The 26,673-nt window shown below is 46.2% G+C and overlaps 1 protein-coding gene across 5 annotated transcripts in view; it reads right to left on the bottom strand.

Annotated features, from left to right (window-relative positions):
* Nucleotides 1-3,217: 3,217 nt before the first annotated feature.
* The window catches only part of ATCAY (ATCAY kinesin light chain interacting caytaxin), a 38,126-nt gene continuing 14,670 nt past the window's right edge, over nt 3,218-26,673 (bottom strand). For 3 of the 5 annotated variants that reach the window (XM_048831200.2, XM_048831204.2, XM_048831203.2), the window contains 9 exons: nt 24,567-24,752; nt 22,775-22,877; nt 21,928-22,059; nt 16,263-16,349; nt 15,325-15,423; nt 14,915-14,950; nt 12,159-12,194; nt 9,865-9,900; nt 3,218-8,668 (listed from right to left, as the gene is read on the bottom strand). In XM_048831200.2, the coding sequence (XP_048687157.1) occupies nt 8,659-8,668; nt 9,865-9,900; nt 12,159-12,194; nt 14,915-14,950; nt 15,325-15,423; nt 16,263-16,349; nt 21,928-22,059; nt 22,775-22,877; nt 24,567-24,752 (725 nt within the window). In that variant the 3' untranslated portion in view covers nt 3,218-8,658. The remainder of the gene's footprint in view (nt 8,669-9,864; nt 9,901-12,158; nt 12,195-14,914; nt 14,951-15,324; nt 15,424-16,262; nt 16,350-21,927; nt 22,060-22,774; nt 22,878-24,566; nt 24,753-26,673) is intronic. The other 2 variants (XM_048831201.2, XM_048831202.2) reach the window with 2 other exon arrangements.

Below are 26,673 nucleotides of genomic sequence, written 5' to 3'. Positions count from 1 at the left end.
ATTGGCAGAACTTGATTTTTATTTTGTTGTAATTTTGATGGATAATATGTTTATTTTTAAGCATTTTTCCCTCCAATTTTTATCAATTTAAATGTTCATGGTTACATGAAATTGGGAGTAAGGGGGAGTCAACATCACATGTCCAAATATACTAAGTAAATGTCCTTAGCATTTTTCTTATCTTGCCTGTCTCTACATTTCAATCCTCATCAATGGAAATATTTTTCGCTGGTTTGTGTGTATACGGTGAAATGGACGTTTTCCAACATTTACCCATAAAAATCTAATCTGTCTAAGATTACTTTTAAGTCATCTAGTCTATCCCAGAGCCTGGCAGGATTGTTTCCTACAGTGCTTTGGCAAGTGCTGATTATGGCAGAGCTTAGTAGTATAAGGGGCTTACCATCAATCAAACGTTGGCCCCGTCCCTGACCTGTCAGATCCCACCCACCTGTCACCCTAAGACCCACCCCCCATGGGGTATTACTTCTAGGGTCAAGATGGACACATGACCGGAAGGAGCTTACTGACTTGGACTTAATTTCCTTTTGTGGCCTTCTCATTAAGATTTAGTCTTTTACTGTCCCTGAGGCCACATCTACGTTAGGGGCAGTACGACAGGGCGGAAGTTATGCTGCCATAGCATAGACGCTTCACACAGCACTGGACGGGGTTGTTCTGTTGATGCAGGTCATCCATCTTCCCAAATGATGGTAGCTAGGTTGATGGAAGAATCCTTCCATCAACCTCCAACCATGTCTACACCGCGGTGAAGCGCTGCGACGACTCACCGGCATGGTGCCTCCTGCTGGTCATCTTGGGAATTAGCTCTTCCAGCCCGGAGCGGCCTCTGCAGGCCAGTGTCTTGCTGTCCCCGTGTCCCTTCTGGACCCCGGTGTCCTTTTTCCCTTGGGGTTCCCCAGCAGAACCCCCTCACTCTGAGTCTCCCCTCCCAGGGGAACCCCCAACCCTCTAAACCCACCTTGCCTCAGTGGCTACTGCCAGTCATCATCTAGCCCCCGCTCGCTGGGGCAGGCTGCAGTCTGTAAGGGCCAATCATCACTGGCAAGGGGTTAGGATCTGCTGCCTTTGCCTATCCCCGGGCTGCCCCTCTGCAGCCCCGGTAGCTTTTGGGACTTTAACAAGGCCTGCAGCCTGGGGGTTTACCAGACTGGAGCGCCCCAGCTCCCTTTGCCCTTCTCCAGCACTTCTCCGTTTCAGGTACCTTGCTCCCAGGCAGCAGCCCTTCCCACTCCAGGGCTGGAGTGAGACTCCTTCAGTTTCTGGACCCCAGCCCTCTTATCAGGGCCAGCTGGGCCCTGACTGGGACGTGGCCCCCACTGTGGCTGCTTCCCCCCATCAGCCTAGCTGTTCCCAGCCACAGCCCTCTCCAGGGCTGCTTTTAACCCCGTCAGAGCCGGAGTGGGGAGACCACCCCGCTACACGTGGGTTAGCTCAGATTAACTACGGCACTCAAGGGTATGAATTTTTCACACCCCAGAGTGTCATAGCTATGTTGACCTATGTGTAGACCCTGCCGGTGCGTGTTATCTTTTTATGTAGGAAGGGAGTGATGGCCGGCAAATGTGCACCTAAGGAAAATATTAGCAAAGTCATCTGTTTCACAATCCCAGTATTGTGTTTCCCAGTATTTCCCAGGTTAAGTGAAATGAGCAACCTAATTCCCCCCTAAACCCCAGTACAATTCAATATCCCCACAGGGTTTCTGAGCTTTCCAGTGAATCTCCTCTTCTATGCGCCAGTTTTCAGACTACGTTTTTTGTCCCAGAGATGGTCATTTTTTTAGTTCTGGTGCAGAGAATACTGGCAGTGCTTAATAAATACTAAACAAGAATATAAACTCGCTAAAGCAGTCTGCTGCATAGAAGAAATCAGTGTCGTTTATGGAAAAATACAGCAAAGATTGCGCAAACCGTGTGTGTTTTTCCGAGAAAGGACATTTTGCCTTCTGATTGCAACACTTTGTTTCTTCAGTAGAGTAGCAGTTAATCCTGTTTCAGCTGCACTGTGTAGTCATAATGTGGGGGAGCTTTCGAACTTTATCTGTTGTGCTGGTCACATTCCTTGCTGTCAGGATGTGTGATTTGCATACTTACCCAGGATTCCTGGCCTCCTTTTTTGTCACCACTGACCCAAATTCTTCTGCTGGCAAAACAGTGAGGTTAGTAACAATCTGGTGAAGAGCCACTTGAAATGTTTTAGAAGTGATTCAGATCCTAGTAACATGTGACCCTGCCCCTGAGGCAGTGGTTTTGTCTCAGACAGCATGTTACACACATTACTTCAATCAGCATACCATGGTTACATCTCTGGAAATAGACAAAACAAGAAGTTTGTACACTATTACTTCCAACTCCAACTTGCCTTCAGCTTTAAAACACCACTCTCTAAGCGCAGTATTTCATCTGCTCGTACCAGCTCTCTGGAGAGAAATATAATTTAAAATCAGAGATGGGATCAGACAAATTATCAGAAGAATGTTAGTTGTTATATAGAGCGGTTACAGTGATAGACGCTCTGTAAATCAATATTAAAAAAAAAATGGATCCCATTCTGCTCAAATTCTGCTCTCCATTTCTGCTCCCGTGTAACCCAAATGTAGCCATAGTAGGTTGTACCCACATTAAATGCTATGGATTTCATGGTAAGTTTTTCACAACATACATCCAACAATGTTTGGTTTACGACGACATTAATTTACATTTTATGTTCATGCAAATATCTAATTTAAAAATGTTTTTAGCATTCAAATTAGGATCCTGACATCTTAGATATATATGCTGGTTTATAACAGACTCTCTTGTGACTGAATGGTGAAGCATTTATGTCAATTAGGCTGCAAATGAAATATACAAAGAACAGGTCTTCTCAAATTTTAGTTTTCGTGGCAGAGTATGGTTCTTCACAGAGTAGGTGACGCGAAGCTAATGGGACAGTGTTTCCATGAGCCGCTTCTGAAGCAAAGTGTTATTGATATAGTAAAGGAAAGTTACTATATTTTTAGTGAGAGCATTTTGAGAGATTCACCTTGCAGTCTCAGCATTAGAAATCTGGCACCTTGTGACTTGTTTTATAGGAGAAAATGGTCCTTAATCCAAAGAAACTGAGATTCTTCTCCGGGTTTTACATTTAAGGCCACATTGTCATCAAAACATGTAACAGTGAAATTAGATGCACTCAAAATGTAGGAGAGGCATTTTCCTTTAAGGGTCATTCTGATTTTAATTAAATATCCACAGATTTGTATGGCAGAATACAAAGCAAAAAATAATAATAATACATAGTTAACAATCGTCTAGGTCTTCTAGCATAAACCACCTAAATTCAAACACTTTAGAAAAATGACAGTTCACACATTTTTACACATAGGTATGGGCGGGAGGGCGCACTGCAAAGGAAGAAAACTGAGATTGATTATAACCCCCTCTTATGGTGGCTTCAAAATTCACTTTCACAGTAGCATGCTATATTTTTGATTGCCAGTTAGTATGGAAATACAAAAGAAAACGTGTGTCTGCATTTTTAAAGCAATCTTGCCTGTTTATTTCTCCTGCTGTCAAGCCCATATCAGTTTAAAGCAACCATTCTTGTATTAACTCTGTTCTTTTTCCCTAGCCGGGACGGTGAAATAGACGAGTGTTGCTTTTAAGAATGTTGAACACTTAGGAATATTGTTTTTCTCTACCAACATGTAGACACATCTGTAAGCAAAGAGTCTTTGGAAAAAGTAGATGGAAAAATTGCCATGAGGTATGCTCTAAACGGATGCTCAGATTTACACAGGACTGTAGAGAAGAAATTGAATTCGTTTTCTAACCTGATTAGATCCCAGACTCTGTCCATTTCGGGTCCTGTGTCTTGTGGACCAAAACAAAAACTATTGGATAGTCCTGAATTTGGAGACATTCAAACAATGCCAGGACACAGTAGGTTGATTGCATAACCCTGTTGATGACTGCTGCTTAACCCTGGAAAAAATATCTGCAGTTTAGAAGGACTGATCATGTCTACCTCATTCTACTGATTTTGTTGGGATGTCAGTAAAATACAGCAGAACAACAAGTAGATTGGAGAGAAATCACTGAAGCTGTTAAACGAACAAACAAAAAAGTTTCCTTCACTATGGCCCATATCCAAAGTTTACTGAAGTCAAAGGAAAGAGCCCCATTGACTTTAATAGACTTTGGAGCAGGCTCTTAGGGAGTATGCATGATACATTAAAAATTGAATTAGGATGTTTTAGACTCTGCCCTTTAACTATCTCGATATAAAGACCAGAATCTGATTATTTTAGTTTATGGTTTTCCATGACATGGATGGTAGAATTCAACCACTAGTAGCTGTGAGCGCAATACCTTCTTGTTGTTCTTGGAGCTGGTGCCACAGATGTAAGATACCCTTTCCCTCCGTCAAAAATGGTGCTCTGGATGGACTCAATATTGGAACTAATGCACACAAGTCCAGGAGTTGCCTCACCCAGGAAAATGTGTTTGATAACACCTGTTACTTGGTATCATACAGAGCATTCGTAAGTCAAAACAGCTACTCTTCAGAGGTTCTTTACAAGGCAGGAATAAGACCAGGTCTACACTAGACGTGTTTCTGGTATAGTAATCATGCAATTTTTACATTTTTAGACCCGCAAAAGCCCTAAAGTAGATGCAGTTAAACCGCCAGTTGCTGCTTCTGCTGGTCTAGCTGATTTTGTTTGGGGACCTGATTGAAAAACTGCAGGAACACGAGAGTTTTTTGCTAGTGTAACTATACCCGTGTAGCTATTCCATTAAACCCTTTCTAGTATAGACAAGGCACTAAAGTCCTCACTGTCAGGTCTCTTTCAGTCAATGGCAAGGAAATCTCTTGCCCTACCTCCAGCACTCTTTTCAGTTGGTATTCTATATAGCAGCATCACATCCAGGTGTAACCGTTTTGAATGGCAGATCCATTTTGCCTCGGTAAGTAATATTGTTATCAACATCGATAGATTTCTCCAGCAGAGAGTAATAGTGAAGATGCACGGAAATAAATACACCAAAGGCTTCTAAGGACATCGTTAACATCAAGAGTGGAGCTTGAGTAATGCCACCAGACTTCTGACATGGCATTACGTGATGCCACGTGACAATTTGTAACTTACAGCAGATACCTGCACATCTTAGTTCTGCTGTGAGGCCCAGGTATGTTAAATGCCTTCAACTACCGAAGAAGTAGAGCTGTCCAGTATGATGGCACTTCGTGAAGTGTTATTACTAAAGCATGTTTTGTTGTAGTTTTTAAACAACTGGTTGAGGACTCCAGGCCTATGCGGTTATACCAGATCCCTGCGCTCTCTGAAACTTTGTCTGCCATTCCGATTCTCTCTTTTGGCGGGCCAAATCCAACCCTCCTTGAAATTCACTGAGTCTTTCTATTGTCTTCATTGAGAGTCGAATCCAGCCCATTATGCTCTTTTTAAAACAAATGCAGCCATTTTGTGTGGAGTATTTTTACAGTCTAGGGATCTTATATTATATTGATGTATGAAAACATTTTAAAATCGCACAAGGCAGTCAATACCAGTCTTAGATATGTGGCTGCATATCTTGGTAAAGGGATACTGCCAACTTGAGTGGCACGTTTCCATCTCAGACTTTTGTAGCTACTAGGGTTACAAGTAATACCTAAAATCGGGACAGCTGAAAGAAGTGATTGACACTTTTTTGTCTCTTTTTTCAAATTTACTTTGTGCATTTGACAGCACTGTGTGTATCGTCTGTTTCACTTTTTCTCCTGTACAGTCAGTTTCTTTCATATTGAAAAGATCCTTATATAGACATCAGCTGGGAAGCAGGAAAATCTCTCGACACATTTTAAAACAAGATCTAGGATATCCTGTTTAAAGAGCGCTCTACCAGAAAGTGTATTTTTTAAAAAAAAATTAGCTCATTTTACGAAAGTCAAGTTGACGTTCTCCATTTCAATGAATTACCTTCCCTCTCTGTGCAAATGAAATAGATGATGTACATTTTAATATCCTGAAACCTCAACCCCAGTCTGGAGGACCTACCTCATAAGGTGCTAATACTTCAATCTCCAGGTCCATCCTTTCTGTGGTTTCTCTGCTAATGCTGCAAATGATGGTGTTTCAAAAAGGTCACCTATTGTGGTTACTATTCACGATCAACATTTTAGTTCTCAAGGTCCCAAGATTGAAGATAAATCTGTGGGTGTTTTTCCCCCAAGCAGAAGGTGTGCCAGAACAGTGTTAGTCCACTGACTGGGATGTTGTGAACATTTCTGCTGAAGTGTTGGAGTTACTACAGATGTGGTGGAGGTTTCTAGGGTTGGATTTCAAACATGTCTTTAATTTTCTACCCAACTGCCCATGGTATGACTTTACAACTCCCTTCCATCCTTCAATATCATACAGTTTATTGCATTCTTGACTTCCACTGAAATGCAGGAAAGTGTTCTCAGAATGAAAATAAAAGTCTAGGCCCTTGAATTTCTGATGGGAATGGGGAATTCACATGTTCTGTACTACAGCAAGACCTGTAACGATTTATTCTGAGTCTGTTCCAAAGTTCTTTGATGTCAGGGGGAGTTTTTCTCTGCACCCCAATGGGTTTTGGATCAGTCTGTTTGTGAGAGTGTACACTGCTTTGTGGACCAGCTTAACCCTCCCATATTCTGATGACTGCTTCTTGCCTTGAAACCAAGTGACTGCCGAGTTTTTGGAATTGTTAGAGCAAAATGTTCTTTTTTTTTGTCTTATTTAGTGTAAAACTCAAATTCCAAAAACCCTGAAGTGCTGCTTTCTTTTGCTTGTAGCACAGAAATCTGACCTCCATGCCAGCAATTGGCTAAGAGTGAAATTTCCAGGAAGCCAGGTGGCTTCATGAATGCTCGGCAAATGAATTGTTACTTCTTTTTAACATGCCTGCACGAGAAAGCATCAAGATCTTCTTCTTCTGTGGTTCATGATATCAGTGCAGTTCTCCTCTCCTTCCATGCATACGTCTGCTCAGTAAATAAATCCATGACTGAAGAGTCATGCATCCCACTGAAAACCTTCTGCCCACAATATAGGAGAAACATGCAGAACATGAGAAGATAAGAACATTGGCAAGTATATGGTTAGCTAGCATACTCTCTGCTCCTCTGCCATTGTTAATGATAGGAAAGTATAAAAAGCAACGCTCTGCATTTTACAGAAAGCTGATTCCTCTGTTCAGAAAATCTTGCTTTGCCAGTATTGCCCTCCTGTGGGGTTTTACAGCAGAGTGAAGTGGCATTAATTTCAAATGGTAATGAATAGCTGGACTGTTGGGGCTCTGTACATAAGATCCACCTGGGACACCAGTTATAAAATGTCTCGACCACTGAGATTCTCAGATAATTCTTCAGCTTCAGAACTCATCCATAAGGGGTTTTACCTTGTGCACGTGTGACATTGTTTGCATAGGCTGACCCTGGGCTAAGACAGGGGTTTACAAATTAGGTTGCCCGATTTATGCTTGTTCAAATTCTTCTCTCCTCTGCTCAGAAATCTTCATGAGCCCCCAAACCACGTGTTAAAGTCCCGATACCATGTCTGCATTGTTTTTGAGCTGAGCGCCTGCATGTCCATACAATTCCCCGTCTTCGTATTTGCAAGATTTTCCAACCTAGGTTTGTGCTGGTCACGCTGCAATCCGCCCTTTGCTCAGACAAGACTCTCACCACCCAGGAAGAGAATGTAGGAACATTTAGCAGCTTGTTTTTGCAATAGGAGGTATAAAGAGTGGATGACTGTCCAGTGTCATCATCTATGTAAAGAAGAGGTGTGAAAAACTTCCCAGTCCATAAGGTTCCTTCATAAGAATAGGTCTTTCTTTGTGCCATGATGTGAGAAGGTGCGTATAGAAGGATTCTGGCTAAGGTGGCATCCGAGGTAGAGGAGCCTTCTTTCAGAGTATAGTCTTTTATCTGCGGGAGCCTTATGAAGAGGGACAGGACAAATTAAACATCATCACACTCACTCATAGATAAGTTTCACCATGAGTTAGCTAGAGAGCTGGACCAGCAAGGATATCCCGAGGTGCGGGAGCCAGGGATGGGGGAAATGTGTCGGCCAAAGGCTTGGTGGATACGTAACATCTACTGGAAGAAACATACCCCGTATCTGTAAGGGAGGAAAACTTGCTCTTCCCAGTTCCTGCGTTAGCGAACATAGGCCCACGGCCATCGGAATCGCTACCTGGAGGAAACTGACGAACAATTGAAAGCAAAATTGCACAGTGCTGGCCAGCAGCAAGTTAGGGAAGGGGTTTATACATTAAAAAAAATAGACCTCTTCTTTGAGCTGGTGGCTGTAATGGACTACGGGGTGATGTTTACGTGCTAAGAGGAAATATTGTATATGTTTGCACTGCTTATCTCTCGCCACAAACCATCCTGTCCTAGAAAGTGCTATTATTGGATTATTCTTTCTTTAAATAAAATGTTTCCAGAAGCTTTAAAGGACTTTGCATCTCTGAGACGGGGGAGGCAGGTTCCTTGATCTTACAGGAGTTGGAATGAGAAGATGACAAGATCTTGTACCAGGAAGGGCATTTACAGTGGGTGACTGCCAGGTTGCATCATTCTCCGGTTCCATTCATTCCTCGTTATTTCTATTCATGACATGCTAGGAGGAGAGAGAAAGACAGGGACATTTTTAGAGGGAAAATTGTAATAAATCTTATGCCTTGAAAGCCAAATAGCTAAGCATCCCAAAGAATATGGATACATGTGAGTTTAATCCTCCATAAAATTCTGCAAGCCAAACACGTCAGGCCATCTCATCACGGTATTCCTTTTCCAAAACTCCTATTCACTTCAATGGGCATTTTGCCTGAATAAGGACTGAGGGTCCAAAACTGCAAAGTTTTATTTGCTCAAAGTTGTGCTTATTCATGCATGTAGTCCATTGATGTCAAAGGGTGGCATGGTCACATTTAACGTGGCCCTTAAGAATGCTAGGTATTTCCTATGCTGTGATCTATACGTTCCCTTATGCGCTGTAAATTACAGCTATTCCACTTTTTAAACATTATGCGTGTTGTCCAGTAGACTTTTAGGGGTTGATGTTTGTTTCCTTTGACCGGTTGTATTATCCTTGATGTTAATGAGCATTTCTAACTGGTTACCAGCAGGACAGTGGGGTGGGAGGAGGTATTGTTTCATGATCTCTGTGTGTATATAAAGTCTGCTGCAGTTTCCACGGTATACATCTGATGAAGTGAGCTGTAGCTCACGAAAGCTCATGCTCAAATAAATTGGTTAGTCTCTAAGGTGCTACAAGTACTCCTTTTCTTTTAACTGGTTACAGTAATTTTTGGGGGACAGTCCTTAAACATAATCAATGCAGGCCGCTACTCGGGGCCAAACACTGACTGGCCCAGCCTCGCTCTCTGGTAGCAGGGCAGGAGAGGATAAAAAGTTCCCTGGCTCACCACTCTTCGCATCTCATAATACATACTTTTCTGCAGCGAAAGCTCATTCAAAGCCCAGTGTTTCCACCCAGCAGCTCAAGGACTCGCTAATGCTAGCCCAACCCTTCCTAATGGGCCACACGTTTCTCTGCTGTTAAACTCCATCAACGAGATGCATGTGTCTCCAGCAGGTGTTTCTGTGCTTGAGGATGGTGGGAGCATTAAGGAACGCCAGCCAGGGCGCGTCTACACTAGGGGTTAGGTCAGCTTAACTTCATCGTGCAGGGGTGTGGATCTCTCAGACCCCTGGGCGACATAGCTGAGTCAACGTTTGAGCGTAGACCTGGCCCCACTCGGTGAACATCGGCTTAATTTTAAATTCCGAATTAGAAGTAGGTTTCATTCCAACCTGGTTTCCTGATCCTCCCTCGGCAGCGCAGGCCTGCTTGGGAGACAAACATCGCAGTGAATAAGCAAATCTGCACGACACGCCCGTCATCCTCAACTAACAGCCCTAGAGTCTCGTGTGGTTTTTTGGAGGGACGCAGGCAGCTCCAGTGGACTCTCCCAGGTTTGATCTTACCCTGGGGAGGGCATAGTAGCAAGACCCACCTTCCCCTTCAGGAGTAGAAAGGAGAGACTCTGGTAAATAGAGTCAGAGCCAAAGCAGTCACACAATCAGGTCTTGACACTGCAGGCTGACATTTGTCATTGCTTTGCATTCACATGTGATGATGCTGGAGGGTCATATTCTGCTCCGAGCTGCACCCAGGCATTCAAAGGAGTTGCCCAGCTTTCCCTGGCAGCAGAATTTGGCCCTTTCCTTTGCAGCGGTGCAACATAAAGACAAACATCGCTACAGAATGTCAGGAGACCACTCCGTGTGACGTTGTGGTTCTCTGGCTCCAGTCCCTGACCACAGGGTGTTTCCAGCTCTGTGAAGTCGAAGAGCACTGCCAGGAATCTATTCAGACAGATGAAAACCAATAATGGCGAAAGATCAAGCTGATCCATGTATTCTTTATACTGCCACAGTACAGAAAATATTTCAGTCTCTAGAACAGGAGTTGGGCTCATCAGAGTTGGGACCTGGGGGGAGGTGACACAGCAAGGCATGGTGCTAGGCTTCGAGAATTCGCTAACTTGGGCAATTCCAAAATGCCCGGGAATCACGCAGCTGTGTTTTGAGGTCATTCCCCAAAGGGCCATCTGATAGTTTCAGAGGGTGGCGTTTCAGAGAGCTACCCGTCAGCTGCACCACTCTGCAAATTCCTGTTTCCAGGAGATTGTTGCCACGTTTATGTCTATAAAGATTTTGACCTACACATGTGGGTGGGGTTTTTCCTGGTGTAAATGGGAGGGAGAGACTGGCAAAGGCAAAGTCCCAGGCTGACATAAGGAATTAAATCTTACCCAAAACGGGGGCTGAACGGCTGTGGGGCAATAAAGCTTTGTAAAGTTCTCTTCCCTTTATTCATTGCCTTTGGGCTAAGAGCAAGGTAGAATCAATTTCCTATCCCCGCTCAGGGCTTGCCAGGGCATGGACCCTGCTTCCTTTCGCTTAGCACTGCAGGTTCAATATCAGAATGATCTCTGGCTTTAAACAAAACCCTGGACCTCACGTTCATTTCTCTGCGGGGACAGGATGGATTCCAAAAGTCCCTCGTTTCCTTTCTCACTAAATCTTGGATTGCCAGGTGTCCGGGTTTCAACCGGACGGTCCAATCGAAAGGGAACCTGTGCAGTGTCTGGTCAGATGTACTGACCAGACACCAAAAGTCTGGTTACCATGGGGGAAGGAGGCATTGGGGTCATTAACCCATGCCAGCCCCTGCTCAGCCAGGACCGCCTCCTACCTGCATCTCGTGGGCAGGCAGGATCTGTGTCAGGGACTGCAGCTCCCGACCCAGCCCCAGAGCAGAGGGAGGCCAGCTGGTGAGGGGAGGGAGGTGGAGAGGATCAAGTGATGAGGAAGGGGGAGAGGGGAGAGCAGTGAGTGACAGGGGAGGGGTGGAGAGGAGTGAGTAGGGGCGGGGCCTCGGGGGAAGAGGTGGAGCAGGGGGTGGGGCCTCAGGGCAATAGGCGAGGCAGGGGGTGGGGCAAGGCAGAGGGTCCGGCGTTCCTGCTTTAGGGTCCGGTTTTCAGAAATTAAAGAAAGTTGGCAACCCTACATCTCTTGGTTCCCGAGAACAACACGCTCTGCCCCTGGCTTCACATCCTTGGATATGCGAGTCCCCGGGTGAGTCCTGGGATTATCTAGGGCAGAGCTCCCTGGCTGCAGTGACTCAGGAGAGATCTGCATTTTAACATGCTGTCTTTTCACTGTGGTCCCTGAACACACAGTTGAGCAATCACGAGCACTGGGGCATGGGGTTTGATGGCAGCAATTGACTTTGTGAGCTGCTACACAATAGGATTGTTGGTTATACTAAGACCAGACTGGTCTTTAATAGGGTTAGAACCTTCTTGACGCATGCACCCGCTAAGTGACATGGCCAAGTGTGTGCCCTTCCTTTTCTTTCTGAAGATCTTGCTGATTTGCTCGCTAGATTTTCCCCGGTAGCTTTTATCACGATATTTTCAACCACTTCTGGCAACATTACACCAGGTTTTCAATGGAACAGAACTGATAACGATGAACCAGGCAGGTGCTGAGGTGCAGCGTCATGGCATGCAGCTCACCGACAAGTGCAGGGTATTTACCTGTCTTTCTCTGCCATTTCTTGTTTCTCCTCTGCCCTGTAATGATAAAATGTATTTGAGTGAGTCATCTTTTCTCCCGTGACTAGCCCTTTGAGACTGCTGGCTGCTCTAATTTTACGTTTGTGGCTGTTTTTGGGCTTTAGAGGATCTTGCGGGTTTTTTTTTTGGGTTTGATCATCTCAAGCAATTTAAAGGAATACCGCACTAATTACTTCTAATAACTTGGGGCTAGAGTCTGGCAACCTTACTTCTGTGGAGTAGCCTCTTCCTCCATGGGTGAAACCGTGACCCGAATGGGAGTTTTGCTATTGATGTCAGTGGGACCAGGATTTCATCCCAAAAACCAGTGCAGAGAAATGCAGGCCTGGCAGAATCTGACCTTTAGGCTTGGGTTACACACAGGTTTTGCACTGATATAACTCTTTCGATTAGGGGGTGATTTTTTTTTAAACCAAAATAGTTACATTTGTAGAGTGGATGCAGTTATACTGGTTATAAAGGCGCTTTGTACCGGTCTAGCTTATTCCCCTTTCTGTACAGGAATAAGCTAGACTGGTATAAGCCCCTTTCATACCAGTCTAACTGTATCCACACTAGAGGGGGGTTGTACTGATTTGAACTTTAGCAGTACAGGGAAAGTGATACGATTTTGGGGGGCAGGCAAGCCCTGAGAGAGGTAAATAGGCTTTTATTTAAGTATGCAGTCACATGCATTTTCAAACATCGATCAGTTTTTCAATAGCTCCTTAACTGTGAAGGGTCCATGGAACTGCATGGCTTTAAAGGGCTGGAGGGCTGTGAGTGGCCCCTCCTAAAAGTGAGGGGGGGCCGACTGACACCAGAACCGTGGTCCTGCCCCCTGGGCCATCCCTTCTTCCTGAGGCCCCGCCCCTTCTCCCCAAGCAGCAGGGTGTGGCCAACAGGGAGAGAGCCATCCAATGTATCAAGATCATTTTGAATTCTAATCCTGTCCCCCAAAGTGCTTGCAACCCCTCCCTGTTTGGTATCATCCCAAATTTTAAAAATGGACTCTGTGCGATAATCCAAATCATTTATGAAGATATTGAATAGAGCTGGACCCAGTACAGATCCATGCGGGACCCCACTTGATATGCCCTTCCAGCTAGACTGTGAACCATTGATAACTTCTCTCTGAGTACAGGTTTCCAATCAGTTGTGCATCAACCTTCTAGTAGGTTTGTCTAGGTTATATTTCTCTCGTTTGTTTATGAGAGGGTCATGTATCAAAAGCCTGACTAAAGTTGGGATATATCACATCTCCTGCTTCCTCCATCCACAAATGTTCTGATTCAGAGAAACATTTCTGCAATAAATAAATATATCTGCTGAAAGCAAACACGAAAGGGGGCCAGAGACAACCGAAGCGTGTGCTTAACTTTAAGCACACCTGTAAGTCCATTCCTGTTCCACAAAGCACATGCTCAAGTGCCATCAAAATCAACGGGACTTCATCATGTGCTTCGCATTAAGCATGTGATCAAGAGCTGTCCCGAACAGGGATGGAGTTACTTGCTTTGCTGAACTGGGGACTAACACAGGCCCCACTTTGCAGACACTCATATAACTTTGTGTACATGAATAATACCACTGAACTCACTGGACAACTCACATGGATAAAGTTACTTGGGCGCACCAAGTGGATGTACTTGCGTGCCAAAGTTTTCTTGTGTGTAAGAGTTTGCAAGTCGGGGGCATAGTTCTGACTTGGGTTGTGCTTTTGATCCGGAATGGTCACCGTGGCTCGGGCCCATGGCAAGAGCTCCTCCTCCCAGGTTGTTAACATTTGATTTGTTCTGTCTGTGGTAGTGAGTCCCACGTAGGTTCCCCGGCATGACGAGGCATTTTGTTTTAATAAACCTCACTGGATGCATGCTAACTCAGCTAGCTTTGCTTCCTTCCCGTACCCCCCTCTGCTTTTAGTATAGGGTACTGTAATGATAATGTATGCTCTTATCATTAGTTGTGGCAATATATCCTAATTCAGTATTATTTTTTTATCGGATGGGATGGCTTAACACATGGAAATAAAACAAACTAGGCTATAATGGGTCCAATTCTCATTTATAGTAAGGCCCTTTTACACCTCTCTAGCCTTAAAGAGCGCATAAATTACCTTTCCTGCCACTTTACACCACCGTGGTGAGGTGAAACAGCCTTAAAGAGGCTTTAGGGCTTGTCTGGACAGGAAGTGGTTCCTGATTAACTCCACGTGTGGCATTCCAGAATAAGAGCATCCACACACAGAATTAGTCAGGGACAGTTAAGCAGGAACAACTCCTTGTGTAGACAAGCCCTTTCCCAGATGAGAATCGGGCTCAAGAGTTCTCCTGCAGGTTTATTCTGGGGGACTGTTTCTGTGCAGAGTTGGGGGACAGGTTCTTCCTATGGATGGAAGGTGGGGGTTGAATTTACCACAGAGGGCATCTTCACTAGTGAAAGTGGTACGTTGTTAACTCAAGTTAGCTAAACAAAGGTAAAATCCTAGTGGGGACTCGGCAGTTGGCAGGTTTCACACAAGTTATCAGGTTGAGTTAAAACCTATGGGAAAGTCTGGGGTTTAAGCAGCTACTCCCTTTGCATCTTGTGTCTGTTCTGAATGAATATCAGTAAAAGTCAAATACAGACCAAATGGGTTGCCTGGATTATGAGGAACACAGAATTTACTGGCTGTAACTCCCACAGGAGAAAGCTTTAGGACAATATGAGCCCCATTCCCCCCAAAAGGTGATTTTTACCTTTCTTTCCTGGCTTTGGTTCTCTCCTCCTCGTACCTGCAATGAACAAGATAGATTTCCTTAAATGTCACCGCCAGGAAAACACAGCATTCACTCTGAAGCCGAAAGAGCCTGGGGCAAGCAATGGCTCCAGAATACAAAGAGTTAATGTGTTCTCTCTCTTGCATTTTCTGCGGTAGGAATGGGGAAGCTTGAGGCACAGAGAGGGTAGGACTTGCCCAAAACCAAGCAATGAGTCTGTGGCAGAGCTGGGACTAGACGACAGCCAGGCCTCCTGAATGCCAAGCCGTGATCACAGGACCATCCTTCCTCTCTGAAGCACCGGAAAGAGGTGCACATGGTGAGGAGCTAATGGACTGTGGCCTCCAGAGTTGCCAAGTTTTCAAGTGAGAGGTCCCTGTGATACTTACTGTAGGAGGCAGTCAGGAATCTGGACGTGCTCCATGGGGATAGTCTGCTCCAGTTCTTCCAGACTGTGAACGTACTGGATCTTATTGATAAACTTCACACTGACAGAGGAAGAGAACATGCACCCTTTAAGAGCTTATTCTGACTTCCCCCTTCATAGAACGGTGACTATCTGGGACATACATCCAGATCCTATCGAAATCTGTGGGCGTTTTGCTGTTGATTTAAATTCAACTGGGATATGACCCAAAACGAAGGCTTCTCTTTAGCCAGAGGCTACAAACACTTCAGACACCTAGAGTGGGGTTCTCCTGCTCCCAACTTCATTCCACCCTTTTGACAGTAACTTTTGCTGAGAGAGGATGGCTTGGGGGTGAGCTGTGAGTGCCAATCCTATGAGTTTTTACACCAGTCTATGCAGTGACCTGTACCGGGAGAGGCTGGGGCTAAGGCATCTGGGACTTCTCAAAGAACCACTAACTTCTGTGGGGAGAGAATTTGGTCTAGAGTCCTCCTTGCTAGAGCACCCACCCAACCCAAGTCAGGAGCTGGCCAATTGTTCCTTTAGTTGTTATAAGAACTTGATAAAAATAAAAACAAACAAACAAAAAAACCCCTTCCAGCAGCATTGGGACACCTTTCCTCACTCCCAGTGAGTAAATTTCCTGCCACAAAAATCCAACCTCCCTTTCTGGCTGCCTCAGTAGGGTAACAGGAATACAGGGCTTGCCAGGCTCAATCAGAGAGAAGGTCCAGCAAGCTCAGTATCCTCTCTCTGACTGTGGCCAGTCCCAGGTGATTCAGAGGAAGGGGTGACGTAGGTGGGATAATCCCCCTCGTGTTGTGTAGCCCTCACCCTGCTCTCTAACATGTAGAGATTGACACGAGGTTTAATAGCTTTTCCAAAACACACTGGGATGCGGGAGAGTTCTTTGTTCACCTGATGAAGGGTCTGGATATAGCCAGTACTGTCCGGATGAACCACGAAGGGTGCACGATTATCAAAGCTTTCAGGTTTTTCCGTAGCCTGCGGAAAGGCCAGAGGTGAGAGGTTAGATGCAAAGGGCTTGCTTCCAAACTCCTGGAGGGCCCCGTGGGACTCCGTGGATTTCAGAGATTTACTCTGGTTGTCGGGGCAGAATTGGGCCCACAGGATCACATAAGTTAGAGAAGCAGAAGACCTGCTAGGGCATAGTCCAATAGCCTTTAGCTATTGTAGGAATGTTCCTACAGTATATTCTTCAGTACCTCACCCAGGCCTTGTTTTACACACTCTGATGATAACAGGGCTTCCACCATGTCCGTTGGAAGAGGAAAGAGAAAATCTGTTCTAGTCCTAAAGCAGCAAGAGGCTAGTCACACAAAGGGTCTTCGGCAGGCAGTGCTCAGTGTCCTCTAACGTTTAGGTGCCTTGAAAATCGCTGGGATTCACAGAGCCTGAGTTCGGGGCCTGGGCTCCCTATACAATGAATGGGGAGAGACAGGCGCCTCAGAATGGGAATCACAAAAGCCAGTGTCTAGGTGGCCCCTTGCCCAAGCTAGCTAGAGGGAGGTGCCCTGTCCTGCCCCTCTCATGGAGATAGGTGCCTCCTTCTGCCAGGGATTCTCAGCAACAAGCCAGTGGGATGGGGTGGGGTGGGGGGGCTCCCTTATAACCTTGAACCCCGTGGTTAGCATACTCAGCTGGGATGTGGGAGACCCTGGTTCAAGTGCCCCTTCACTGGAGGAGGAGAAGGGATCTGCCACCTCTCTGGTGAGCATAGGCGAAATTTAACTTCTATATTTGTGGGGGCGGCTCCAGTCAGGCCAACAGGGCCACGCGTGGAAGGGTGGGGGACTCACAAATTCCGTGCCTGCCCCGAAGGGCGCCATTTCAGATTTGGTGGTGGTGGTGGGGGACACAACTTTAACCGTGATTCCAGGGGCTACTTAGGCAGCTGAAAACTCTAGTGGTTTTGCAGATAATAACTTAGAAATCTCTGACAGGAGCCCAGTATCGAATTCCTATCTCAAGAAAGAAAATTAAATAAATATTAGACTCGCTCAGCTCTAATACTAACATGTTCTGACCTCTTGTGGCAAGTCACTTATGGGACACTGGTTAGTTTTAAAATGGTAATGTCTATTCTTTCTCAGATACTCTTACTAAAGTCAGAAGGGAACATCGTGGTTATCTAGTCTGACCTCCTGCACCTCGCAGGCCACAGAACTTCCTCCACCCACTCCTGTAATAGCCCCCTAGTCTCTGGCTGAGTTACTGAAGTCCTCAAATCGTGGTGTAAAGACTTCAAGGTACAGAGACTCCACCACACCACAGAAACACTAACCCAGGAACCAATCCCTGTCAGAAACCCCATTGCCAGCTCTGTCCCCATATCTACTCTAGCGACACCATCAGAGGACCCAGCCACATCAGCCACACCATCAGGCATAGGCGCCAACTTCTACTCGCCCTGGTGGGTGCTTGACCCTGCCTCTGCCTCCGGCCCCGCCCCGACTCCACCCCTTCCCCACCTCCAGCCCCCCACCATTCCTACCCCTTCCCCAAAGTCCCTGCCCCAGCCCCGCCTCTTCCCCGCCTCCTCCTCAGAGCGCGCCACGTTCCTGCTCCTTCCCCCTCCCTCCTGGAGCTGGTTTTGCCAAGCGCTGGGAGATCGGATGAGGAGCCGGGACATGGCGAACTCAGGCAGGGAGGCAGAGGAGGTGAGGTGGGGTGGGGAGGGGAGCTTGGCTGCCAGTGGGTGCAGAGCACCTACTAGGTTTCCCTGTGGGTGCTCCAGCCCCGGAGCACCCATGGAGTTGGCGTCTATGCCACCAGGGGCTCATTCACGTGCATATCTACCAATGTGATATCTGCCAGCATGTGCCAGCAATGCCCCTCTGCCATGTACATTGGCCAAACTGGACAGTCTCTATGTAAAAGAATAAATGGACACAAATCAGACATCAGGAATGATAACATACAAAAGCCAGTAGGAGAACACTCCAATCTCCCTGGACATTCAATGACAGATTTAAAAGTAGCCATCCTGCAACAAAAAAACCTTCAGAAACAGACTTCAAAGAGAAACTTCAGAGCTACAAGAAAAGGAGTACTTGTGGCACCTTAGAGACTAACCAATTTATTTGAGCATGAGCTTTCGTGAGCTTGCAGATGATACTAAACTGGGAGGAGTGGTAGATACGCTGGAGGGGAGGGATAGGATACAGAGGGACCTAGACAGATTAGAGGATTGGGCCAAAAGAAATCTGATGAGGTTCAATAAGGATAAGTGCAGGGTCCTGCACTTAGGACGGAAGAACCCAATGCACAGCTACAGACTAGGGACCGAATGGCTAGGCAGCAGTTCTGCGGAAAAGGACCTAGGGGTGACAGTGGACGAGAAGCTGGATATGAGTCAGCAGTGTGCCCTTGTTGCCAAGAAGGCCAATGGCATTTTGGGATGCATAAGTAGGGGCATAGCGAGCAGATCGAGGGACGTGATCATTCCCCTCTATTCGACATTGGTGAGGCCTCATCTGGAGTACTGTGTCCAGTTTTGGGCCCCACACTTCAAGAAGGATGTGGATAAATTGGAGAGAGTCCAGCGAAGGGCAACAAAAATGATTAGGGGTCTGGAACACATGAGTTATGAGGAGAGGCTGAGGGAGCTGGGATTGTTTAGCCTGCAGAAGAGAAGAATGAGGGGGGATTTGATAGCTGCTTTCAACTACCTGAAAGGGGGTTCCAAAGAGGATGGCTCTAGACTGTTCTCAATGGTATCAGATGACAGAACGAGGAGTAATGGTCTCAAGCTGCAGTGGGGGAGGTTTAGATTGGATATTAGGAAAAACTTTTTCACTAAGAGGGTGGTGAAACACTGGAATGCGTTACCTAGGGAGGTGGTAGAATCTCCTTCCTTAGAGGTTTTTAAGGTCAGGCTTGACAAAGCCCTGGCTGGGATGATTTAACTGGGAATTGGTCCTGCTTCGAGCAGGGGGTTGGACTAGATGACCTTCTGGGGTCCCTTCCAACCCTTATATTCTATGATTCTATGATTCTATACTCCTTTTCTTTTTGCGAATACAGACTAACACGGCTGTTCCTCTGAAACCTGTCATTATTCAGAGCTACAATTCATTTGCAAACTTAACACCATTAATTTGGGCTTGAACAGGGGCTGGGAGTGGCTGGCTCACAACAAAAGCAATTTTCCTTCTCTTGGTATGGACACCTCCTCATTAGTTATTGGGAGTGGACCACATCCACCCTGGCTGAATTGGCCCTGTCAACACTGGTTCTCCTCTTGTAACGTGACTCCCTTCTCTTCATGTACCAGTATATTTAGCCTGTGTCTGTAATTTTCATGCCATGCATCTGAAGAAGTGGGTTTTTTACCCGCAAAAGGTTATGCCCCAATAAATCTGTTAGTCTTTAAGGTGCCACCGAACTCCTTGTTGTTTTTGTGGATATAGACTAACACGGCTGCCCCTCGGATGCATTTCCTTTGTCTACAAAATCAGTTCTCCTCTCAAAGAAAGATATTAGTGACTTTGTTAAAAAGAAAAGGAGTACTTGTGGCACCTTAGAGACTAACCAATTTATTTGAGCATAAGCTTTCGTGAGCTACAGCTCACTTGCTGTAGCTCATGAAAGCTTATGCTCAAATAAATTGGTTAGTCTCTAAGGTGCCACAAGTACTCCTTTTCTTTTTGCGAATACAGAAACACGGCTGTTACTCTGAAACCTAGTAACTTTGTTATCATTGAATACAAGAATTGAAACTATTGTAGAAAATTCTACAATTACTTTCTATCCTTTAGGCTACTTGCAGTTCGCCAAGCTAGGAGCAGATCATTTAACTTTAGGAAACACCCTAACAGCCCTTTCTTATCTTAATTACCTGCTAATCACTCTGTTTATAAACACAATTCTGACGGGCTGCCTCAAGAGTGCAAACAGGGAGCAGCACCTCTAGGACAGTGGGGTGGGAGGAGGTATTGTTTCATATTCTCTGTGTGTATATAAAGTCTGCTGCAGTTTCCACGGTAAACATCTGATGAAGTGAGCTGTAGCTCACGAAAGCTCATGCTCAAATAAATTGGTTAGTCTCTAAGGTGCCACAAGTACTCCTTTTCTTTCTCCCATCTCTGAAGAACTCATTGCATCCCATACTCAGACTGCCTGCCCCTAAGGCTTGCAGTTTGAGGGGGGAAACACCCTTCCTTGCCCTCCCCTCCACCTGTGCAGGTGAGCACCCTAACCGCTGGCCTATGGGATACTCTGCTGTGGGGAATCCCTCCTATTGAAGTTGTTCTACTCTGACTAAATTAAAAAACGACATGGGTGCAGGGGGCCTGGATCTTCTACCCCCCAGGGGAGCGTGCTAACCACCAGGCTACAGAGTCATTCTCATGCCTGCTTGTTCTCTCTGGCTCAATGATTCTTCCATTATTTAGACACCAGGGACACCCGAAAATGGAGACACCCCAACTGATCAGCTGTCTGCAGCATCCCCAAACCTGAACTCAACAGAGCTATGCCGATCTACACCAGCCAGGGATCTGGCTTCTGCAATATAGATTAAAATAGTGTGACTAAGAAATTCTCTTTTTACTTACTTCTTCCAAGGAGACACCCATTATTAGTATCCCCTTTGTGCTAGGTGCTGTGCAAACACAGAACACAAAGAGAGTCCCCGCCCCAGAGTTTACAATCTAAGTATGAGACAACAGACACCAGGGGAAGAGAAATGGGGGAGTCTGAGGAAACAATACTTTTTATAGTACAGAGCGTTAGTAAAATACTCTTTAGTTCCTTTGCATCAAATTGACTTTGACCGAGGTGTGTCTCTCTGTTACTACAGGTATACATGCTTGTATTTAATACTCCTGTGAAATATAACCAATAGAAGGGACGAAATAGCATCAAAGTCTAATGTGAAAATGATCCTCATTTTCTTGTTTATGGACCCCCCGGTCTGTATATGCTGCACCTTTGTCTTGGGTTGTGAAGTGTGAACCCGGTAATCAGGAATGAACAACCCAGTGAGTGTAAGGAGGAAGCAGGCCCGACAGTTCCTCCCGCTGGTGCCCATTTAGTGCTGCAGGCTGGCTTTCCCAGTGCATCACTTTGCAAGAGTCCCTGCTGCCGCATGGGAGATGTGGAATGATACCAGGTGAGAAACAATTCTGCTGACTTTGTCCCCTTTTTGCTAGGAGGGATGGAGTCATGCCCCCAGGACCTGTAGTGTTCAAGTCCCACCCCCTATAGGTGGGGAAGGGACCTCAGGAGGTCATCTAGTCCAACCCCCTGCACAATGCAGGACCAATCCCCAATTTTTGCCCCAGATCCCTAAATGGCCCTCTCAAGGATTGAACTCACAACCCTGGGTTTAGCAGGCCAATGCTCAAACCACTGAGCTATCCCTCCCCCGTCCTCTGTATGCATCCAGTCCTAACATACCTTACGTGGGTGCATAGGAGCCAAAATCAGCTTTACAGCTGTGGGACTGAGTTACATTTACACTAAGGCTCCTTTGCATTGTTTTGGTGGTGCCTTAAGCTGGGTGTATAGTGCAGTGGATGATCAGGGAAATAACCTGCCCATAGAGGGCATTCCTCACCTTCTGTCTATCATCTGGTAGCATTTCTTCAGCCAGCCCAGGCCTGGCATCCTCCGACGTGGTGTAGCTCCATTCAGGTACACGATCATGTAGTCCTCGGCCACCAGCAGCTCCAAGCTACTGATCACGTACCTATCAGGTGGAAATCCAAAGCCGCCATGGAGTGGGATTGCAGGGATTGAAGCTTCAATACATACTGTGGGGTTTCTGTATTTATTTGTGTACACCCTCTCTCCCAGCCCCACCATGCTGATCATTCTCCAATCTATTCTGACTCTGTATTGTGACTCAGGTCACTGTATTTGGCCACAAGAAGGTTCAAAGGAACATTGCAACTGAAAATCTGACCTGTCTGTCTTTGTGGGTTGTGGGATTTGGAGAAGATGTTTCAAATCCACCGTGGGGCACCTTTGCAGGAGCCATGAAGGGGTGTGTTTAGGTGGGGCCTACAGATCAAGTACAGTGGTCCATACATTTATGTCCATAAGTTCCTTTGCACAGCAATAGCCTCAGATGGATAATTCCTACTCTGGGCAGGCATTTATTGCTGGCCAGCATATGGGCGCACATCAATGCTATATGTGAAGCTGCTTTGAGGTATCGGTGTTGGGTCAGAATTTGGATCATTGGGCAGGGAGGAGGACACTGTGGACAACAGGTCATCCAGCAGTATTCAGCAGATACACAGCAGCACCCTGTACAGCTGGCATGGATTCCACCTTGCCTAGTCTCCCAGATGAGGTGCTCCATGTAAAGTCCCAGTGAGTGGCACAGATACTGAGGTTACCTGGGGACCCGGGACACTTCTTGCCTCCCCTCCATCATGCAACTTGGCGTTGTCACTTACAAGAAGAGGTTCTCCATGATGTAATGGTAATCAGCTAGATTACTGTCTGGGAGATAGCAGGCAGCAAAGACAATGATAGCATTGAGACCTTCTCCGTAGTACCCTAATAGAGAAAGAGATGGACAGCATGGCCACTTGAGTGAGACAGAGGCAGGAGGTCAAAACGGAAAACAACTAAGTGCTTCTGCAGCCAGGCCTGTGCTTATGCTGTGTTGTGGGACACGGCCCCGTCCACAGAGAGGTGTCCTGACCCCGCGCAGAACTCCCACTGACTTCCATGCAAGAGGAACTATGCAGGATCACAGCCCGGGAGAGATGCAATGCGATGTTTGCTTTGTTGTATTACTTTATGAAGCTCCTATTGCTGGAGCAGCTCAGGGCTTACTTGAAAATCACTATGGCTTGCAGTGTGCCACAAAGTTGTGCCCATGAGGATTTTGGCAAATTCCCAAGGAAGTTGGATTCCAGAGGTAGAGGCTGTCGACTGAGAGAGCCCAACTTATGATCCAGTCCTGGAAACTTTTACCCAGGGGACGAACAACAACGGCTTCCCATTTGATCTTAACATGCTCTGTTAGGCCCCTTATTCAGAATGGTCAGCTCATTATTCAGTCGTTGGATATAAACCAGTCTTTGTATTCGGGGAAAATATAGTCTGCTGTCAAGGCACAGGAGTAGGAGCGCTATTCCTGGCTGTACCATTGACTCATTGCCAGCCACGAATTTTCAGAAGTGACCACTATGTCTGGTGCCTTAGTGCCTACATGTCCAACCTGAGACACCAGGGCCTGGTTTTCAGAGCTGCTTAGCTCCTGCAGCTCCAGTTGACTTCCGTGTTAGTTGGGGGTGTCCCGCACCTCTGAGGGGGACCAGACCCTATTGCTGCCATCAGCTCCTGTATGCTTTCTATTATGTAGCTAGGTTTTTTAGGGTGATATACAGAGCTGGGTAGAAAATGGTTTCCCCATCCCTGGAAGATTTTTGATATTTTATCCTGTCCTGAGACGAAAAGTCAAAATATTTAAATTTTTTGCAAATGAAAAATCTACAAGACATCCAGTTTAGGTCCATCAAAACATTCGGTTTCAACCTTTTAAAAATTTGTTTTACATTGAACTACGAATTAACTTAAATTTTGAAACAAAAAAGTCGTTTTGGACCAAACGAGGGGAACTTTTCACTTTGCAAAAGTCAAAACAGGATGGTTTGACAATTTCAAAACTTTTTTCCCCAAACATTTTTCCAAACAGGCCGTGCATTGAAACTGGCCCTGTCCTGCAAAGTGTCGTCAGAAAAAAGTTTAGTCGAAATAATCCCAACCGGCTTTAGTGATGTGAATGGTGCCATGCTGAGTGGGATAGCTGCCTCGTACGATATGGGGAACTGGCTCTCCTTACTGATGGGCAAGACAACCAGTTGCTCATGGGTGGTGGGTATCAAAGGCCGGGGGAGGCTGAGCCTCCCCAAACAGCCTTGCGTGGCCCTGCCCATGCTCCATCCCTGGCCACACCACATGCCCGCCCGGTACTCTGGGGCTGGGAGCACTGGGGGCCGCACTGCCTGCTTGGTGCTGGGGGGGCTCTGGGCTCTGGCGGGGGAAAGGAGGGAAGAGGGGCAGGGCCTTGGCCACAAGGGGAGACTCGGGCCGGAGCTAGCCTCCCTGAGCCTGTGGTTCACCCGCCGCCCATGCAGTTGCTACATCTCTTCCAGCCCCACCATCCCAAGAAGCAACTATAAGAAAGGCCGGCAGGCCAGTGCATTTCTGAGACACCATGGTCTTCCTAAACCTCACCTCCATGTGTCACCACCTTCATGTAGGGTTTGATCATCTGCAGATCAATGCGGTGTTCCTGCTCCCCAATGATAACTGTCCTCCATAGTCTCCCATTGGTAGCGCTGCTGTCTTCTACCACCCCATCCCCAAAGAGGTCTGCGCTGTTCCCGGGCATGTTCTTGGCTGTGGCCACAGGTGTATCATCTGGAAGAGGGAAAGCGAGAACTCTGGTGAGCTTCTCCTTGAGACTGGATAGAGGTCTAAGGTGCTTATCTAGGCGTCTACACTGAAAATGTACATTGGCATAGCTATGTCTCTCCGGGTGTGAAAAATCCCCCCTTCCCCATAGCAACACAGTTCAGATGACCTAACCCATGGTGCAGACAGTGCTAGGTCGACGGAAGACTGTAGTGAGTGTCTACACTGAAGCGTTACAGTGGTGCAGGTGTAGCTATGCTGCTGTAGCGTTTTAAGTGTAGACACACCCTGAGATCCAGATTCAGAATGCATGCATTAAGAATACAAACTGGAGTCTCAGTCTGCTCTCCATGCAGGGCAATAAGAGACCGCAACAACCACAGACTGAGAACCTGTCACCTCAGGGTGGGATGCAGAGATAAAATTTCTCTCACCATTAATGACTGTCCATTGAAGCAGCTAATCCTGGAACCCATAATGGGAGAGGCAATTCTTGCTTTAGTCCTAAGTGGTGAACAGGATCTGGTCCAAGAGGTGAATATAGCTGAACCACTCAGTAATAGAGTCGATTATGTAATGAAATTAAAAACCCTTGTAGGGGGGAAAAGACCAAAGAAACCCACCACAGAAGCTTTTAACTTCAAAACAGGGAACTACACAAAAATGAGAAGGCTAGTTTAATGGAAATTAAAAGGAACAGCCACAAGAATGAAATGCCTGCAAGCTGCATGGAAATTTTTAAAAAGCACCATAACAGAGGCTCAAACTATATGTCTGCCCCAAAATTAAAAAAAAACATAAAGCAGCAAAAGGACCAAAAAGTGACACCATGGCTAAACAACACAGTAGAAGAGGCAGTTAGAGAAAAAAAGAGATCTTTTTAAAAATTGGAAGTCAAATTCTACTGAGGAAAATAGAAAGAAACCTAATCTCTGGCAAGTCAAGTGCAAAAGTTAATAAGGCAGGCCAAAAAAGAATTTGAAGAACAACAGGCAAAAGATACAGAAACTAAAAGCAAAAAAAAATTTGTTAAGTACATCAGAAGCAGGAAGCCTGTCAAACAAGCAGTGGGACCGCTGGACAATCGAGGTGCTAAAGGAGCACTCAGGGAAGACAAGACCATTGCAGAGAAGCTAAATGAATTCTTTGCATCAGTCTTCACTACAGAGAATGCGAGGGAGATTCCCAAACCTGAGCTATTCTTTTTAGGTGACAAATCTGAGGAACTGTCCCAGATTGAGGTGTCATGAGAGGAGGTTTTGGAACAAATTGATTAATTAAACAGTAATAAGTGACCAGGACCAGATGAGATTCACCCAAGAGTTCTGAAGGAACTCAAATATGAAATACAGAGCTACGAACCGTGGTATGTAACCTATCGCTTAAATCAGCCTCTGTACCAGATGACTGGCTGATAGCTAATGTAAGCCAACTTTTAAAAAAGGCCCCAGAGGCGATCCTGGCAATTACAGGTGGGTAAGCCTAACTTCAGTAACAGACAAATTGGTTCCAACTATAGTAAAGAACAAAATTGTCAAACACTGTGATGGGGCACCTGCCCCACACTGGCCGGTAAGGGGTTAACTGAGCCCTAGGAAGGCTGTGCAGAAAGCAGCCAATAGGAGAGGGGCTGCAAGGAGCAGCCAATCAGGCCCATATAAGAAGAGTTGCAGGTCAGAGCAAATTCAGTTGCTCCCTGGAGCTCCAGGAGGGAGGACTGGCTGCCTTGCAGGAGGAGGAAAGCAAGCACCTCGGACAGAGCAGTGCAGGGCGGGATCAGGGGAGTGAGGGCGAGCTCCTAGCTGACTGATAAAACTGGCATGCTGAGGCCCTGAGACAAGAGAGGAGAAGGTGCTGGGGTTGTGGGGAAGCGGCCCAGGGAAGTAGACTGAGAGGTTGGAGGGGATGCAGCGCATGGCTGCTGCCT

Source organism: Caretta caretta, chromosome 25 (genome assembly GCF_965140235.1).
Source record: "Caretta caretta isolate rCarCar2 chromosome 25, rCarCar1.hap1, whole genome shotgun sequence".
NCBI classification, from domain to species: Eukaryota; Metazoa; Chordata; order Testudines; family Cheloniidae; genus Caretta; species Caretta caretta.
Note: the sequence above shows the minus strand (reverse complement) of the source record. Positions and strands in the feature narration are given on the sequence as shown.